This window comes from Mirounga angustirostris, unplaced genomic scaffold (genome assembly GCF_029215605.1).
Source record: "Mirounga angustirostris isolate CCGP_5_RB_7025 unplaced genomic scaffold, mMirAng1.0.hap1 SCAF_5, whole genome shotgun sequence".
Lineage (NCBI taxonomy): Eukaryota > Metazoa > Chordata > Mammalia > Carnivora > Phocidae > Mirounga > Mirounga angustirostris.
In genome coordinates, this window is record NW_026991713.1 from 178,728,828 (window position 1) to 178,746,824 (window position 17,997).

The following is a 17,997-nucleotide window of genomic DNA, read 5'->3' on the forward strand; positions in this document are numbered from 1 at the left end:
GGCGTGGGGAAAGGACACTTGTTCTCTGTTTATCCGGGAAAACAGGCAGCTTTAGAAGATGTGTGGATGGCCGCTGTCTGCCACGTGGCCATCATATCACATGGGGAGAGGGGCAGGTGACCTTCATGGGTGCCTGTGGCCTTGGGACCATCAGTGGTCCCTTTCTCTGGAGTGTCTGATCTCCAGCTCCGTAGCCGCAGGGCTGGGTACGGCAGGAACAGCCCCTGAGGGTGACCCCATCAGAACCTGGGCCACGTCCATGTCACAGGGAATTCATCCTTTTCTTGAGGAAAACAGTAGCTGCTTTCCCCGTCCTGGGAGAGATACCAGGCTTTGTCTTAACTTGGTGACATCCCTCCTGACCCCAGCCCCACCTCCCCCCCACAGCTGTGCCCCGTCATCAAGAAAAACCTGATTTAACGGGACATCCCATTGGCCCTGTGGCTTGCAGTTGTGAATGTCTGTCCTCCTTTTGGGTTTAAGCCAGGTCTTGCTGTGTAGTGTTTTCCAGTCCTGGTTCTGCATACTTTCTGCAGGGGGGTTTGTCCTCTTGTTGTAGGTCCCCCTGCCTGGCCGAAGCCACTCCCGGGAGCCTGGGCCTGGTGGGCTTTGTTCTTGGGGAGAATGGCTCCCTGGAAGTGAGCTTGAGCTTCATCAGAGAAATTGGAGTCCTCTGGATCTCATGGAACCGGCCCTTTGGGCTTCGGCAGGAGCCCCGACACCTGCTTGTACGAGCCTCGGAACAGCTGCTGCTGGGCTGGACTGTCTTTCCTTGAGCGTCACCCGGCAGGGTGACTCCCCCAGGCTCCCGCTGGGCTGCACGCAACTGAGTCGGAGTCAAAATTCAGCTGCAGATCGAACAAAAAGACGTTTCCCCCTTGAAAACCCACAGAGTTAAAAGTCTTTGTGGTGAAGCCAGGGTTTTAGCAGCAGCTGGGAACTGTCACTCCTGTCATCTCCGAGTCGAGGATCCGGAGGCCCTCTGAAGGCCTTCCACCTCGTCGTGTGTGAAGTGGAAGTTTGGGGGTGGATTGATGCTCCCGTGCTGTTTCTGGGCTGCGAGTCCTGCTCGCCGAGAGGCCGAGCTAGGCCCAGAGCACTCCCGGTAAACGTCTTTGGCCTGTGCTCTCTGATCTGATGCTGGCAGAGCCTGCAGTGTTCGGTGATCCCTCCTGATGGCCCAGCTCCTCCACCTGCTGCCCGTGTTCGCACTGGGCACTCACCACGGGTGGCTGGATCCCAGGGCTCCTCCCGCCGGGTCTCCTGCCGCCGCCTCTTCCAGATGCCCTTCTCCCGTTGAGCACACGCGGGCGAGCCCCATTTACTGCCAGCCTCACTGCTCCTCCTCTCCAGCTGGGCTTTTCCAGTGGCTCTTTGCACACAGTTAGCGCGCTGCGTGGGGCTGTTGCTAGTTTTTGTTTGTACTCCAACACGTAACACGGTTCTTATCGGAAGTTACAGATCCCTTTGATTGCCGCCACTGGTCTCGGCTCTGACCTGGCGGTGCCCCCCCCGGCCTCCGTTTGCAGTGAATCTTTTCAGAGCACGCTCTGTAAATACTCGCCCATGCTGTTGGTGTGTTTTCTTTGAGCCTGGACTTGTGAATTGTTGGTGTGGTTTTGGGGACGCGGCCCTCTTTCCCTGAGCACCTGCCAGACTCACCTGGCCCTTTGGGTGGAAGAGGGGGTGCTTCGGGAGGAAGGGTGGGGCACCGCCTGTAGGCCAGGGGGCCCCGCGTCCCCGTCCTGCGGGCCTCCTCCTCGCCTGGTGCGTGCCACCTGCGCCCCCCCGCCCGGCCTTCCGGGGCCCTCGTCTTCCGCCCTCTGTGCTCAGTCCCCAGGCCTGCGTAAGTTGGAGAGCGCGGGTGGAGAAATGCACACAGATGGGACGTGTGACACCATGCACACACGCAGGTGTCTGCCTCCTTTGCCGCCATCGGCCTGGCTGTGGGAGAGGGGCCTGGGCCTCCAGAATGGCGGGTCATCTCTCGGGCCCCCACGCGCTGTGCAGAGCCAGCCCGTGGGCCCTGACCCGTGCTCTGAAGCTGGGGAGGCCTGAGTGGCCTCCCACGCCTAGCCCAGCCTTTGTGGGCAGCCAGGACGCCAGCGTGAGAGCGTGGGTCCCAGGACCCCACGGTGGTCTTCCTGCGGCCGCCGGGCTGGGAGGGCGGAGGGCCCTTGGGCTCGGCCCACAGGCCGCTCTGAGCCACCCCGCCGGATGTGTGGTCTCACCGGGTCAGCGCTGGTCACCGTGGCTCCCAGGTTCCACCGCTCAAAGGGAGTTTAAGGAAAACTTGACAGATGTTCTCACAAGAAGCGTTAGAAACTTTGGAAGGTGAACAGAAACAGGGCTCTGCCGCTGTGCCGGGGGTCTGGCTTCCTCCCACACGTGTTCTCCCTGCTGTCCACACGGGTGCATTGTTAGTCTAGTCGATCCAGCTTTCTGCTTTTGCTTTCCTCAGTGTGCGTGTTTTTGTTGTCAGAAGACCCACGTATGTTGGCATTTCAAAATACTGCTCCCGTCACCCCCCCTCCTGTTCTCGTGGCATCGTGTGTGCCCCAGGGTACAAAGCCCGAGTGTGGATGACGGCACAGGGGCCTGGCCGCCGGCCATGTGACCGCAAAAAGTAAGGGTCGTGGGAGTTCATGGCCTTGCCTTCTGGGATTCTTTTACCTTTGGACCAAATTCTGGAATCTGATGTTGGCCCGTCAAATTGACAGAGAACCTCAGAGAATATTTTCTTTGTCAAGTGTGCAGTGGGCGGTTTTCTTGATGGCGTAACCTGTTTGGTGACTTGCCCTACAGCGTCTGTGGGACTGTCTTACCGCTTAGGTTGCCCCACTTTTTCTTTTTCTTTTTTTTTTTTTTTAAAGATTTTATTTATTTATTTGACAGAGAGACACAGCGAGAGAGGGAACACAAGCAGGGGGAGTGGGAGAGGGAGAAGCAGGCTTCCCGCGGAGCAGGGAGCCCGATGCGGGGCTCAATCCCAGGACCCTGGGATCACGACCTGAGCCGAAGGCAGACGCTTAACGACTGAGCCACCCAGGCGCCCGCCCCACTTTTTCTGTAAATGACCAGTGGTTCTGAGTTGTGCCTAAGAAACCCTGGGGAGTTGGTTTGCGGATCCTGGGCCCACCTGGAGGGGTTTTGATTCCGCGGACTGAGAGGTGGGTGGACCGGAGTGACTGCCGAGGACATGGGCCGCTCTTCCCGTTCCGGACGACCCCGCCCTGTGATGGCACACATGTGTCCCGTTGCCCTGTCCACTGCGTGTGCCCCGTGTTCTCCTGTGCCTTCTGCTGCGGCATCCACCTGCCCCCCTCTTGTGCTCGGCCTCAGGTGTCCGGGGTAGATAGTACCCACGCTGGGCCGTGAGAACCTACTTATTTTCTGTTATCGAGCTTTTTTTTTTTTTTTTTAACATTAATAACAGTGGCATTGTTCCTCAGAACACTGAGGGCGGGATGATCCAGCAGTTCTGTTTCTGGGGATATATCAAAGAGTCAAAAGCAGAGACCCAGATATGTATTTGCACATATTAGCTACGTGTGGTGGTTTCCTTTTTTTTTTTTTAAGATATTTATTTGAGAGAGAGAGCGAGAAAGCACGCATGAGCAGGGGAAGGACAGAGGGAGAGGGAGAAGCAGGCTTCCCGCGGAGCAGGGAGCCCGATGCGGGGCTCAGTCCCAGGACCCTGGGACCATGACCTGAGCCGAAGGCAGATGCTTCACTGATGAGCCGCCTGGTGCCCCACGTGGTTTCTTCCTTGAGATGCGTTCCTGGAAGAGCAGTTGCCGTTTGGCAGGTGCGGACTCCCCTCTTGGTTACGTGTCTTATCTTGTCCGTGGCCAGGGCCTCCTTGGGGCAGTGGGGGCAGGACAGCCAGGCCACGGGAGCCACAACAGCAGACCAGGAAGCTGTCCTGGCTTTCCTCCCCAAGGAGCTGATCGGCAGGGACCTCGGGATGCGCGGGTCACGCGCGCTGTTGTCTCTGCTGCCCCAGACGCCTCCCTGATGCACCTCAGCCGCGCCCCAGGGGACCTGGTTAACGTTTGGGTCCTTCAGTGTCCGGTTACTGCCCACGTCCTGTCCTTAGGGCGTGTTTTCACGTAAACCGAGCGTGCTGGGGCTGCTTCCTGACAGGTCACCGTCCATAGCTAGGACCCTTCCTCCTGGTTCTCCCCTTTTCTGGCTTTATTTATTTTTTAAATATTTATTTATTTGAGAGAGAGAGAGAGTGCGCGTGCGCACACCCATGCGAGCAGGAGCAGGGGCAGAGGGAGAGAGACTCTCAAGCAGGCTCTGCAGCTGAGATCATGACCTGAGCCGAAATCAAGAGTTGGGCACTTAACCGACTGACGCACCCAGGTGCCCCTTTTCTGGCTTTAGTGTCCACACACTGCACCACCCACCTGTCTCTCCTTTTTCTCACACAGAACATTCCGGAACCATTGCCCTAAATGCACTGTTTCTAACTAAATTCTCACACATATCAGTCCCCCAACAGAACGTGTTTTCTCTTTGATCAGCGCTGCAGAACTGAGGGTGTGCAGAATCCCAGGCAGTTTAACGTAGTGATTACTTATTTCGAGTCGGACCTCGTATTCCTCCTTTACACAGTGAGACGTCACACCCCGCGGTCTCTGTCACTCGCGTCCTGCCCCTGTCGAGTTACGTGGGTCGGCGCGTGTACCTTACAAACCGGGGGTAAAGGCTCCCGTCTCCTCCTGTGCCCGCGTGCGCTTAGTGAGTGGGCAGGGTGGTCGGGCAGCCGCGCTGCAGTAGGCCTGGGTCCTCGGGGTTTGGACCTAACGCCAGAGGAGCCCCGTCGAGCCGGCGAGTCAGCTTGCAGGTGTCTGGACGGTGACCGAACCCGCGCCGTCTCCTTCCCTGAAAGATGTCCCACCTTTTCTCCGTCTCTGAGGGGAGAATGAGCCGGTGGGTGGAGAGTCCTGAGTGTGGCCCGCTGGTTTTCTGTGCTTCGAGCTGTTCGGGGAAGCGGAGCCCGAGTGCTGGCGGGAGTGACCGGTCAGGGCCGCAGGTGTGGGGCCCCGCGGGCCACCGAGGAAGGGCTGTGCTGTGGTGACGTGCCCGCGGCAGCTGCGGGCCGGCTGAGGCGGGGCGGGGGCGGGCGCCGTGCCACGCGGCCTCCTCTTCTGGAATCGGGCACGTGGGGGAGGCAGGCCCTGCAGCCCGCGTCCCGGCTCTGCGAGGAGGGGGTGGCTCATCTGAATGGTGGCGCCTGGGATTCGGGGGCTGGGACCGTGGCCAAGGACCAGCCCGCTGGAGGGCCTGCCGAGGCGCGTCAGCCAGAGCCGTGGGCTGTGTGCTGTGGTTTGTGCGGGGGACGCCCGCCCTCCCGGCCGGTCCGGGAGGGGCAGCACGGCTCTGGTGACCTAGGCTGCGGACGTGCTGCCCCCCGGCGAGTGGAGCATGCTTGCGTGGCCAGTGCTCTCGCTGGGGGAGGGGGGGGAAGTCGGTTTGCTGCTCGTCCGTTCGAACGTGGAGCCAGCCCCGTGATGGCCCCCAGAAGTCGCACTGCGCTTGCGCGCTTGACGGCCTCTGTCTGAGCGTTTGTGCTGAAGGAGCGGAGGCCCGGCCCGGCCCTGAGTGTGTGCGTGCGTGGGCGGGCGCGGCCCCGGTGCGCTGGCCGGGGTGGGGGTCCCAGGGGGTGCGGGGGCCCCGCCGTCCGTGGGGTGGAGTGTCTCACGGTGCGTTTCGAGTTTGCTTTTCTCCTGATTTGAAACGTTCCAATTTTCCCTCATTATGAAATTGTTTGATTTCGAATTATCTTCACTTCAGAGGAGATTGGAGAGCCCGGCGGAAAGCGAGTCTGCCTGCGCGTGTGTCTGACTTCTAGCTTTTGGGGGCTGATTTGGACCTCCGGGCACGAAGCTTGTTTCTGAATTGGCGTCACGTGCTCCTGACTCTGCCGATTGGCCTCCCGATTTCTGGAAGGCTTCTACTTGGAGGGAACTGTAGGTCACCTGCCCTCGGTGAGAGCTGCCGCCTCGGTCGCTGAGAACCCCTAGAGACTCAGTGGCCACCTGCTGATGGGTCCTCTCCCTGGGCCCTTCCCTCCGCTCAGGTCTGAGCAGATAGAGCCGGGCCGGAAGATGCGGCACCCACCTGCCTCCCCCACGAAGCGAGGTCCGGGGCGGGGCAGATGTGGATGTGCGGGCCGTCTGGTAGATTTGTTTTCATTAAACTCATCCCACGGACTTAGTAACCGTTTGGGTACCCCTCTGACTGACACAGAGAAACAACAACTTGAATATCTCTAGAATGTTTCGGAAAAAAATATTTCTTGGCTTGAGAAGATTTCTTTACTTTTATGCCCATATGTTTAACTCCCCGAGGTTGAAAAGCTTGAGGAAGCTTCCAGGAAGAATGGGACCTGGCATTCAAAGCTGGCTCAAGCCCTTCTGTTGCTGGATTTCAGGCTTGCACAGGGTCCTTACAGACAGTCATCTGGTCTGGGGAGGAGCGCGGGGAGAAATCTCTCCTGTGCCCAGTGGTTCCTGTAGGCCCAGGGAGGGGCTGTTGCTCAGGTGGCCGGGAGGGATGTTTGTGAGGGCATCTGCGAGGGGGAGAGCCGGGGGGCACCTGGGGGAGCACCTGCGGGAAGCACGTGCGGGAAGGGTGTGGACTGTAGAGGCCCAGGTGTGTGAGCATTTGGGGCGTGCGGGGCTTCAGATGGACTGCTGGTGCGTCACAGGTGCTGGGAGCTCCTGTTCAAGTGACGACGGACACCGAGAGACTCCGTGGCGAATGCAGAGGGGGGCAGGCGGGACGGGGAGTGGCCTGGGGGCATGATGGGAGGTTCCCTCTTCCAGGGAGCGCGGATTGTCCTGAGACCTCTTGAGGAAGAGCGCCGCGAGCACAGGGTGAACTAGCGCAGAGCTCGGGGGCGCTGCGGTGACATGTCTGTGTCCGGAGGCAAGGCTGTGGGAGGCGGAGCCCCTGGGGCCTGTTCCTGTGGCGGATGCTCCCTGAAGCCGGGCACTGTGGTGCCGCTGGAGGCCGGGGAGAGGGCCTGCGGACCCCGTGGTGACCGTAGCCAGTCCTGTGGCTTTGCGGCAGACTCTCTCCACCGGAGGCGTGTCTTGAGGGTGTAGCTTTGTCACAACCCCCGTGGCTCCCTCAGTGATGGAGGAGGCTGCGCCCCGTGCTTGGCCCCTAGGCCTCGAGCTCGGCTGCCACCTGCAGGCCAGGGAGCCCCTTAGCTTGCATGCCACGCGCCGTGTGGGGACCGTGCCCGCCGCGCCGGGTGTCGAAGTCTGTCGCCGGTGTTGTTGGTGCGGGTACTAAGGGGTCAGACGAGGTCAGCGCTGCTCAGGGGTGCATCGGGAGCCGCCGTGGACACCTGGGGCCTCTGTTTCCTCCTCTGTGAGGTGATGACAGTGGCCACAGGGACGCGAGCCGAGGGGGGCAGTGTGGAGGGGTGTGAACACGACAGAGCAGCGTCCGTGGGGGGCCTGCTGTGGCTTCTCTTCCTATTGCCGGCTCCAGGGAGACGGGCACCCTCCACCTCACCTCCCCTGCCCTGCGGGCCGACAGCGGCGGCTAGCTGTTGACCTGTTCTTACAGCTGAAACGAGCTTGGGTCAAGTAAACATAATGTACCTGATACCACGTAGCCAGGGGCGGGCTGCGGTTCAAACCCAGGTCGCGGTGCGTGCTTGGCGCGTGGGACGCGACCCGTCCCGGGTCTGTGACTCATGGGCGGCTGGCGTGGTCTTGGCGGCCGTCCGGGGGCGGAATGAGGTCCCCCCCAGGGAGTGGCTGCCGCTGACACGTGTTCTTGATCCCACAGGACCCCGGAAGACCTTTCCAGGTTCATTGTTGACCTGCAGCAGCGAGAGGTGGTCTTGCAGGACCGGAACAACACCATCACCAGCAGGTAGGCCTGGCGGCCCGGGTGTGCGCGGGATGCGTCTGCTTTGGAAAGGAGCCCAGAGCGTGTGTGTCCCCTGGGCGTGGCTCAGGAGTGGCTCTGCTTCACTGTCCCTTGGCCTCGGCCTGAGTGGGAGGGGTCGGTCCGGAGGGTGCAGGGTGCCCCACCTTTCTGCCCTGTGACCGTGACTGCCGAGGCGGCATGGTGCTGTCATCCCTGCCACGTGCCAGGCCACCTCTGCCTTCCTGGTGCTTGGGGGCCACGAGAAGGACATGCGCCTGGATTGGGGAACCCTGTCTTTGCTGTAGCGTGGGCTCCCAGTGACCCCCTGATGGTGTGGAACCCGGCGCCCAGGGGGCAGCGTGTGCGTGTCTGTGTGCTCAGGAAGGTCCCCACAGAGGAACAGAGATCGGGAAGACCTCGCCCAGGCTGCACAGTGAGGAAGGAGCCCAGGAAGCCGGCAGCTGTGTGCCTTCTTGCCCTCTCGGTGTTAGGTCTTTCCTCCCAACCCCGTGAGGCCAGCGGTGCTCTGTCGTCTCGCTCTGTCCTGACAGGACGCCACAGGGGAAGCGCTTGGTCCCACAAGCTGCCCCCATTCCACACCTCGGTCGCGAGTCCTGGCTCCCCAGGCTCCCTGTGCTTTGGCCCTGGTTGTCCCCCCACCCGTTTGCGGATTTGCTAGAATGACTCAGAATTCAGGAAAATGCTTTATGTGCAATCAGCAGTTTACGGCCAAGGTTGCAATCAGAGCAGCCAGATGGAGGAGATGCCTGACGGGAGGGCTGGGGGCGAGAGCTTCCCTGTCCCCTCTGGGTGCACCCCCGCTCCCAGCACCTAGGTGTGTTGCCCAACTCAGAAGCTCTCTGAGCCCTGCTCTGGGGGTTTTAGGGAGTTTCCGTGCTTGATTAAGTTGTTGGCTGCTGGGGAAGAGCTCAGGCCCCCACCCCCACGGTGGGGGGGTGGACCTGGAGGTGGTTGATTGCTCTGGCCCCGCCTGCAGTCCCCTCATTAGCTCAAACGGACTGTGGTTGACAGGGGCTTGTTAGGAGTCAGGCACTGCCCCTCTCACCTCAGAAACCCCAGGGGTCTTAGGAACCCGTTGCCAGGAAAGTGGACAGAGAGCAAGTGCTTCTCCTTTAGGCTGCCTCTGGGCTCTCCCGGGTGGTCTGCCTCCTTTCTCCGGGGCCGAGTAGGCGGCTGCCCAGGCTGTGGGCGACACATCCGCAGGCCAGAGGAGAGGCCTTTTCTTGGGTCTTCTCTTTGGAACGAGGAAACCTTTCCTGGGACCCCGCTGCCGGCAGACCTCCCTCCAGCCTCGTTGGCCGGGGGCAGCTCCAGGCAGGATGGGCTTGTCCTGAGGCTGCGGCCGGCCCACTTCCCGCTGGGCTCTCCGGGGGCGGACAGCTGAGGGGGTCTGTGAGCAGCCGGCCTCGGCCTTCTGCGGACATAGTGTCTTAAGGATTCAGTAGTAGCCAGGGGAAAGGATTTCTTACTTTGGGGGTTGATGTCACTTTGAAAATGGGCTTTTAGAAGCATCTGGTTATGTTGGACATAATCACGTCAACTTAGCTCAAAAACTTCAAACGATAAAATTGCCTTTTGCTTTCAAAGCTATCGTCAGATGAAACGGGTATTAAAAGTGATTTGAAATTAAAGCTTTTACATTTTTCCAGACGATCTCCTTCAGTTTACTTTGCATTTGAAGCCGAACGAACCGTTAGAGGGAAGGAAACTTGCCTTCGTTTCTCGCAGGCCAGACCGTGAGGGGGCGGGAGGCGGCGGCAAGAGCAGCTCCGTCCGCGGGGCCCGGCAGCCCTCTGGCTCGCGGCTGCGCGCGGGGCCGGCCCTCCCATCTCCGTGCTGGCGGCAGCAGGCCCCTGCGCTGGCCCCTGCCCATCTCTCCGGACCCTTGGGCCCCCTGAGAGCGAGGGTGCGGCCCCGGGACCCCCCGAGGGCAAGCTCTGTGCCGTGGCTCTTGTGCGGGAGGTGAGGGGCGCTGGCCCACACGCTGCCACCGGGGCGACTGGCCTTTCGCAGCTTGGCCTGGCCCCGGGGGAGGCGCCGGAGCTGTCACCCCGTCCTGCAGAGGAGAGCTTGGGCTCAGAGGGCCGGAGGGCTCAGGTGAGAAGGGAGGCCAGGCAGCTCCCGCCACGCTCACGTGGGACAGATGGCTGGCAGGGACCCTGTGACGCGAGGCCCTTCCTGACCAGCACGGAGAGGGCTTGTGTGTCCGGCGTCCTTCACGCTGGCCGGCTGTCGGGCAGCTGCGGGTCCCGTGGGCAGGAAGTGACGTGGCCGTTAGCTGTGGCCTTCTGCGTGGAGGGCCAGGAGCCGCCTTCATTCCTGCACATCCTCACAGGCGGTGAGCAGGAACTGAGGGCAGCTGGGAAGAGGCAGTTGGCTAGAGGGCGAGCACGAGGGGTCCGGCAGGCCCTGGCACGGGGAGGGCGCTCCCGCTCACAGAGAGCAGGGGACCCAGCGCCCCGAAGCCGTGGCCCCAGGCGGGAGAGTAGGCCCCGTGGGTTTGGTCTCCAGGCATTTCTTCTGGTCTGTCCCTTGCCGGGTCCTTCCGTGGTGGCCTCCGCTCAGGCACTCCAGCTCATTCAGGGAAGGATCTGTGCTACGCCTCGCCTGGGAAGGTGAGGGGAGAGCAGACTCGAGCTGCCGGCCGGCCGCCCCCTGGAGCGGAGCTGAGCGTCCCCACGCCTCGCTGCCGGTGCCCCTGGTTCTGCAATGCCATCCGCCTGCCTGGGATTTGTACCTTCCTCGATGTTTGTGCCCACAGACTTCTGGAGGCTGCAAGGCGAGTGGTGGCTGGGGCTTCAGGCGGGAACCTTCCAGAGCCTTCCAGGTAGCAGGGGGGGCGGGGGCGTGTTCTTCTTGTGGAGGGTAGGGATGAACGTCCGTGCTAGCTTTGTGCACGATTACCCGAGTTCTGAGCTCTGACTTCCTCCTGTCAGAGTGGGGCTCGTGTCTGTCATGAGGCTCGTTCTGAGGGCGCAGCGAGATGTGGTCTGTGCCCCGTGGCCGGTAGCGCCCCAGAGACGCCGGTGGCGGGAGCTGTCTTTCTGAGAACCCTCTGTGCTGTGGGGCCAGGAGGCGGGCACGGGTCTGTTCGGCAGCGCAGGGCGGCCGTGGGGCGTCCTTTCCCTCACGGGGGTGTTGGGAGCCCTCAGGCCAGGCTGCCTGCCTCGTCCCTTTCATGGTCGTGCCCGGACACTCCAGGGCCCCCTCCGCCGCTGCTGACAGGAGCTTGATTACAGCACAGGGACCTTTGCCTTTTGTCACTGCGGCCGCGGATTCAGCGTTGGTTCTTGGAGCCTGGGGGCTGATGCGCTTCCGCCCCCCTGCTGTGTGCTGGGGCAGTGGTGACCTGGAGCATCTGGGTGCGTCCTCTGTCCCCGTGCTCCGCATAGGGCTCGCCCGCTGCTGCCGTGCCCCGCCTTGGTCCTCGCCGGAGGACCTCCACAAGGGCCCAGCACCCCGTCCGCGCCCTGCTCGCTGCTCGCAGCCGGCTTCTGGAGCCAGGCCGTGGACGGGAGGCTGCACTCCTTCGAGGCCCGGACCCTGGCCAGGCTGGCGTCTGTCAGACTGCGACATGCTCCGAGGGCGTCTTGAACGAGAAGTGGGAGATGAGGGGCAGCCCTTTTGGGGCCGTGCCATCTGGGGTTGCCGTGCTTTGCCGGAAACGAGGCCTCACGCTGGACAGTGGGTGACAGAGCGGAGCCAGGCTCTGGGGTGCGGGTTCCCCTCCCGTACGCATGGTGGCGGCGGGAGCGTCTCCGTGCTCAGTGCCGTGCACATGCGTCTCCCCCGAAAGTCCGCGGCGGGTGTGGCCATGTCCTCTGCGCGGCAGAGACGCCTGAGCCCCCGGGAGACAGCTGTGGCGTCGCCGCGTGGCTTACCTGAGCGTGGAGCCTGCGCCCCTGCCAAGTGCTTGACGTGGCTGCAGAGGGGCCGCTTCTCACTCATTTCTCTGCTGCGGTGGAGACGTGGCTCGTGGGCCCTCCGTGCGGCGCAGGGCCGGCCCGCCGTCCTTGGTGAGGACTTAAGGGAGAACCCGCCGTATAGGGGAAAGGAGAGAAAAGCAGGTCCGGGGGAGCTCTTCGCATCTTTGTCTGCCCCTGGCCCTCGAGAACCAGCCCCGCACCCCCCGCTCTGCACGCTGCTGCTGGTGGGCCTGCGGCTTCGGGCGGATGAGTCCCCGGGGCTCCGGGCTGCCCCGTCACTGCAGGCTGAAGCTCGCATTTGCCTCCTCTGGGTGAGAGCTGCCTCACAAGAGCCCTTGGTCTCGGGGGTCGGGGCTCGCGAGCCCTGACACTCCTGAGGTCCCAGTCTGGCCGTGGACTGCCCGCGGGTCTTCCCTTGCTGCCGCCACCGCGGCGAGCGTCCCGGGCCATGACTGGGGACGCCTGGGGCCCCCGGCAGCCCTTGGAAGAGGCCGCTGCTTGGTGAAGGGGGCTCGGCTGAATGGTGGGAGGGCAGTCCTTGCCCACGCCGCCCATCCCCGTCTCCGAGAGGTGGTGCCCTTGGTCGTGCGTCTTCCCGGCAGCCGGCAGGTTGATGGGTTCTCTGTCATCCCCGAGGGGGAGTTAAGATCAGTGTACGGGTCATAATTCTTCATGTGGCTCTTTTCCTGCTGTTGGTCGACAGCATTTAGGCTGTCCTCGCAAACCATCTGGAGTATGAGTAGGCCTTGTCACCTCTGTCATCCTGTGTCTGTGTGAGTTATGGTGCTCAAGCCGTCCCGAGGCCAGCAAGGCCAGTGACGGCCACAGAAGACTCATGATGACCAAGGACCTGTTCTCTGTGCGTCGGGGTGGAGTTCACGCTGCGCTTGGAGCGCCAGCGGGTCTCTGGCTCTAGCTCAGGCTGGCCTGCCACCGAGTCGTTGTGTGTCCTTGGACAGAAGAATCAGCCTCTGCCTCACCTGTCAGGACGGGGATGGTGATAACCGTCCCGGGACCGTTGAGCGCTAAGGAAGGAGCTCTGTCAGCATCGGATACCCGTGCCTGGCGAGGGAACAGGGCAGGAGCGGCCTTGGGGTAGTTGAGGGCATGGTGGTGTGAGCATCTCCTGTGTGTGGCCAGAGAAGGCCCGAAGGGGCTGGACTTGGGGTTGGTGTGCAGGACAGTGACGTCAGGTGGGAGAACAAGCCGGGGGGTTGCGGGGGGGATAACCATGAGAGCACGAGGAACGGCACGATCTTCTCTGTGTGTCGATGGAGGGCGACCGGGAAATTGCTTTGGACATTGTGTGTTGAGGCGCCCGTGAGGCCAGAGAGAGGTCGGAGGGGTTGTGGACAGTCAGAGACGTAGGCGCTCACAGCGTCTCCTGTGGACTCTGTCCCGGGCCTGTGGGCACCCGAGCAGGGCCGAGGTCCCGTATGGCCTGGAGCCAGCTCGACTCCTGTTGGCGCTCCCACTCAGAACTCCAGCATCTGTCCCGCGAGGCCTGGTCGCTCTGCTTGGGGCTTCTGCTCTGATACGTCCTGGTCAGCGAGGTGGCCCTGGCGTGCGCCTGCTCTCACGCCCAAGGGCCAGGGACGGTGGAGGACGCGGGTGAGGTGCTGCTCAGCGCGTGTGTGTTGGCTGAAGGGATGAACGAAGCACCGACTGAAGAGGCGCAGTGACGGACTGCTGACCGGGTGAGCCCTGTGGGGCGGGCGTCTGTGCCGGTCCAGTCACAGGGCCGCCAGCTGGGCTCCAGGTGCCACCTGCTGGGCTGGCTGGCGCGCTTCCTCTCACGAGGCGGGCCTGGCTTCGCCTCGTCCATCTGTGCTCCGCCACCCTGTGCCGGGCTCCAGTTCCGTGGGCCCCCGGGGGCTCCCTGCTCACCTGGCTGATCACCCACAGCTGTGTCCCGCTCTCAGGTCTCACGCTGGCCTTAACCATCACTGTCTCTGCAGGAGCGGGTCCCGGGGCTTTTCAGCGACGCGGACCGGGGCCCTGCTGGTCTGGCCAGCTCCCGGTGCTGCTCCGTGTAAGTGGGCTTTGGCGGGAGGTGTTGAGCCAGCCTGTGTCTGAGGGCTTGTCTTCATGCATTCCTCGGTGGCAGTCCGTGGTGGGGCTTCTGTTCCAGAGATACAGGCACGTGGCTGTGAGCTCGGGGACTCCACAGACCAGCGCCCCTTCCTCAGGCCGGGCCGGGCTCCATCAGCTTCTGCTGGTCACACTGCTCACGTGGCGTGAGGCCCAGAGTCGTGCTGTGAGCATGCTGTTCTGGCCGTGGGGGCAGCGAGGCCCATGTTGCTGTCTCTGTGGGGATGGGGGTTGCCCAGTGGGTGAGGCGCAGTGTCAGGGGCTCACACTTGGAGCTTTGTCCCTGCACCTTACCCCCTTTATTGGAGGGAGTAATGAGATCTGGGGAAGCTCCGACCTTTCTGGAGCCTGCGAATCAGTCACAGTGACATTTGTTCTTGTGCTGACTGTCTCCTGGGGCCCTTGGGAATCTGTGAGGGAGTTGGTGCTTGTGGCCATCTTGCTCGGTTGCTTACTTCTGTGTAGAGGTCAGAGCCCAGTCTTCTGCTGTAGACCATGCTGTCTGGGGCAGAAACCATCAGTCTAGGGTAGATGGGCCGTCTGTCTGGCGTAGACCGCGCTGTCTGTCTGGTGTGGACGGGCCGTCTGTCTGGCGTAGATCACGCCGTCTGTCTGGTGTGGACGGGCCGTCTGTCTGGTGTGGACGGGCCGTCTGTCTGGCGTAGACCGCGCCGTCTGTCTGGCGTGGACGGGCCGGCTGTCTGGCGTGGACGGGCCGTCTGTCTGGCGTAGACCGCGCCGTCTGTCTGGCGTAGACCGCACCGTCTGTCTGGCGTGGACGGACCGTCTGTCTGGCGTGGACGGGCCGTCTGTCTGGCGTAGACCGCGCCGTCTGTCTGGCGTGGACGGGCCGGCTGTCTGGCGTAGACCGCGCCGTCTGTCTGGCGTAGACCGCGCCGTCTGTCTGGCGTGGACGGGCCGTCTGTCTGGCGTAGACCGCGCCGTCTGTCTGGCGTAGACCGTGCCGTCTGTCTGGCGTGGACGGGCCGTCTGTCTGGCGTAGTCCGCGTTGTCTGTCTGGCGTGGACGGGCCGTCTGTCTGGCGTAGACCGTGCCGTCTGTCTGGTGTGGACGGGCCGGCTGTCTGGCGTAGACCGTGCCGTCTGTCTGGCGTGGACGGGCCGGCTGTCTGGCGTGGACGGGCCGGCTGTCTGGCGTAGACCGCGCCATCTGTCTGGCGTAGACCGTGCCGTCTGTCTGGTGTGGACGGGCCATCTGTCTGGCGTAGACCGCGCCGTCTGTCTGGCGTGGACGGGCCGGCTGTCTGGCATAGACCGCGCCGGCTGTCTGGCGTGGACGGGCCGTCTGTCTGGCGTGGACGGGCCGTCTGTCTGGCGTAGACCGTGCCGTCTGTCTGGCGTGGACGGGCCGTCTGTCTGGCGTAGTCCGCGCCGTCTGTCTGGCGTGGACGGGCCGTCTGTCTGGCGTAGACCGCGCCGTCTGTGTGGCGTGGACGGGCCGGCTGTCTGGCGTAGACCGCGCCATCTGTCTGGCGTAGACCGTGCCGTCTGTCTGGCGTGGACGGGCCGTCTGTCTGGCGTGGACGGGCCGTCTGTCTGGCGTAGACCGCGCCGTCTGTCTGGCGTGGACGGGCCGTCTGTCTGGCGTAGACCGTGCCGTCTGTCTGGCGTGGACGGGCCGTCTGTCTGGCGTGGACGGGCCGTCTGTCTGGCATAGACTGCGCTGTCTGTCTGGCATGGACGGGCCAGCTGTCTGGCGTAGACCACGCCGTCTGTCTAGCGTAGACCGTGCCGTCTGTCTGGCGTGGACGGGCCGTCTGTCTGGCGTAGACCGCGCCGTCTGTCTGGTATGGACGGGCCATCTGTCTGGCGTAGACCGCGCCGTCTGTCTGGCGTGGACGGGCCGTCTGTCTGGCGTAGACCGCGCCGTCTGTCTGGCGTAGACCGCGCCGTCTGTCTGGCGTGGACGGGCCGTCTGTCTGGCGTAGACCGTGCCGTCTGTCTGGCGTGGACGGGCCGTCTGTCTGGCGTGGACGGGCCGTCTGTCTGGCGTAGACCGCGCCGTCTGTCTGGCGTGGACGGGCCGTCTGTCTGGCGTAGACCGCGCCGTCTGTCTGGCGTGGACGGGCCGTCTGTCTGGCGTAGACCGCGCCGTCTGTCTGGCGTAGACCGTGCCGTCTGTCTGGCGTGGACGGGCCGTCTGTCTGGCGTAGACCGCGCCGTCTGTCTGGTGTGGATGGGCCGTCTGTCTGGCATAGACTGCACTGTCTGTCTGGCGTGGACGGGCCATCTGTCTGGAGTGGATGGGCCGTCTGTCTGGCGTAGACCGCGCCGTCTGTCTGGCGTGGACGGGCTGTCTGGCGTGGACGGGCCGTCTGTCTGGCGTAGACGGGTCTGTCTGGCTTAGGCCGGCCATCTGGCAGGATTTCCTGCGATGCTGTCCTCCGTCTGTGCTGTTGAGTGTCCTGTAGGCACTGGCCGTGTGTAGCCATTGAGCCCTTAAACTGTGGCCAGTGTGGATGAAGAGCCTCACGTGTCATGTAACATTAAAGTTGGTTAGTGGCTTCCGTATGTGGCTGTGTGGCCTTAGTCCAGTGTCCAAGGTTCAGCTCTGGGACTGGTTCTTGAGGGTCCCTGTCGTCTGTAACACGGAGACCGTAGTAGATGCAGGAGACGGTCTGGCTCCTCGTGGGGTCGGTACGCGCGTTAGCTGAGATAATAGACCTAAGTCCCTATTTCGGGTCCTCGCTGATGAGGCAGCAGTCAGTACGTGGCCAGTGCTGTTACCGTGTGCGCCCGGCGTCACCGGCAACCTGTCGTCCTGTGGCGACGGTGACAGTCCTGGCACACAAGACTCGGGGGCTTCTGGGTGCTGCGTTCCTCAGGGCCCTTCTCTGCTGCGTGCACTGTCACTCTCCCATGTGGGCTGTGCTGTGCATGGTCGCTCTGGCTCTGGCCACGGCCAGCCCCCGTCAGCCTTCCGGGTGTGGTCTGGCTCCCTTGTTACTGGCCGTGCCCCTGCTCTTGCTCGCGTTTCCACCTGTGTGGGGGAGGGGGCCAAGGGGACGCCTCGGGTGGCCTGGCTGCCGTCGGAAGGACGCCATTCTGTGCGAAGCCCCCAGCCCCTTCTGATGCTGGCCGCCCTTCTCCCGTGGCCCCCACGCCCCAGTCCCTCCCCCAGCTTCCCTGGGAGCAGCCTGAGCTCCAGACCCGGTGCATCCACCACCGTGCTTCGTTCCAGCAGGGGCTGCCCCTGGTCGGCGTGGGTTCCACGGGCCAGGAGTCAGCCTGGGCGCCGCACGGTGTCCGGCTGCCGTGCCTCAGGTCTGCGTGCGTGGCCCAGGGCGGGGGCCCCGCTGCCGGCTGCCATGACTGGCAGCGTGTGCTCCCCTCCCGCGCTCCGCGGAGCTCCTTACGTCCCCCGTGTTCGTGACTCCCCGGCTCTCCCACCACTGCCACCGTTTCCTTCAGTGGACGAGCATTCACGGCAGCGTTTCCCACTCTCGCTGCCTCTGCCATCCACATAGCCCTCCCTTGGTGTCCGGCCCCCGCCGACCCCCCACCCCTCCCCCCGTTTCCACCGTCTGCCGCACGGGCCTCCTTCAGCAGCGGGACGTGCTGTCCCCACCGCTGGCCCTGCTGGCCCTGGCACTGTGCTCAGGCCTTGGCTGAATTTGAATTTCTCTGTGGCTTCGGCTGACTCCCACCTCGGGGAGGCTTCCCGTTCGATTGTGTGTCGCGTCAGTGTGTCTGAATCATGCGCTTGCTGGTTTTGATAAGGAAGATCTGTGTCCTGAGATGGCCCACCGAGCCAGCGCGAGAGTCCCAGGCCTTGCCCCGGGGCTCTTCCGGGTTATTCTCCCTGCTCCGCTTCCCGCGCACCAATCCGGGTCCTTCTCGCCGCGCTCCGCGCATGCGCCAGAAGTGCTAAGTATGCGGAAGTAGAAGTGTATACATTGCCCCCTTTGTGCTCGGGGCTCAGACCTTCAGAGACCACGCTCCTCTGACCCGCCGGCGTTAAATAAACCTCCTGTCCTCCAGGATCTCCGGGTGCCGCTTGGTTCTTCCGTCAGGCAATCCAGTCCAGGTTCCGTAAC

The 17,997-nt window shown here is 63.1% G+C and overlaps 1 protein-coding gene across 16 annotated transcripts in view; it reads left to right on the top strand.

The window, feature by feature from the left end:
• Positions 1-17,997, top strand: part of MAD1L1 (mitotic arrest deficient 1 like 1) — a 315,585-nt gene that overhangs the window by 53,827 nt on the left and 243,761 nt on the right. For 15 of the 16 annotated variants that reach the window (XM_064593404.1, XM_064593403.1, XM_064593406.1 and 12 more), the window contains one exon: positions 7,819-7,905. The exons of the other annotated variant lie outside the window; for it this stretch is intronic. In XM_064593404.1, the coding sequence (XP_064449474.1) occupies positions 7,819-7,905 (87 nt within the window). Of the gene's footprint in view, positions 1-7,818; positions 7,906-17,997 lie in introns of those variants that run through there. 16 annotated transcript variants of the gene reach the window in all.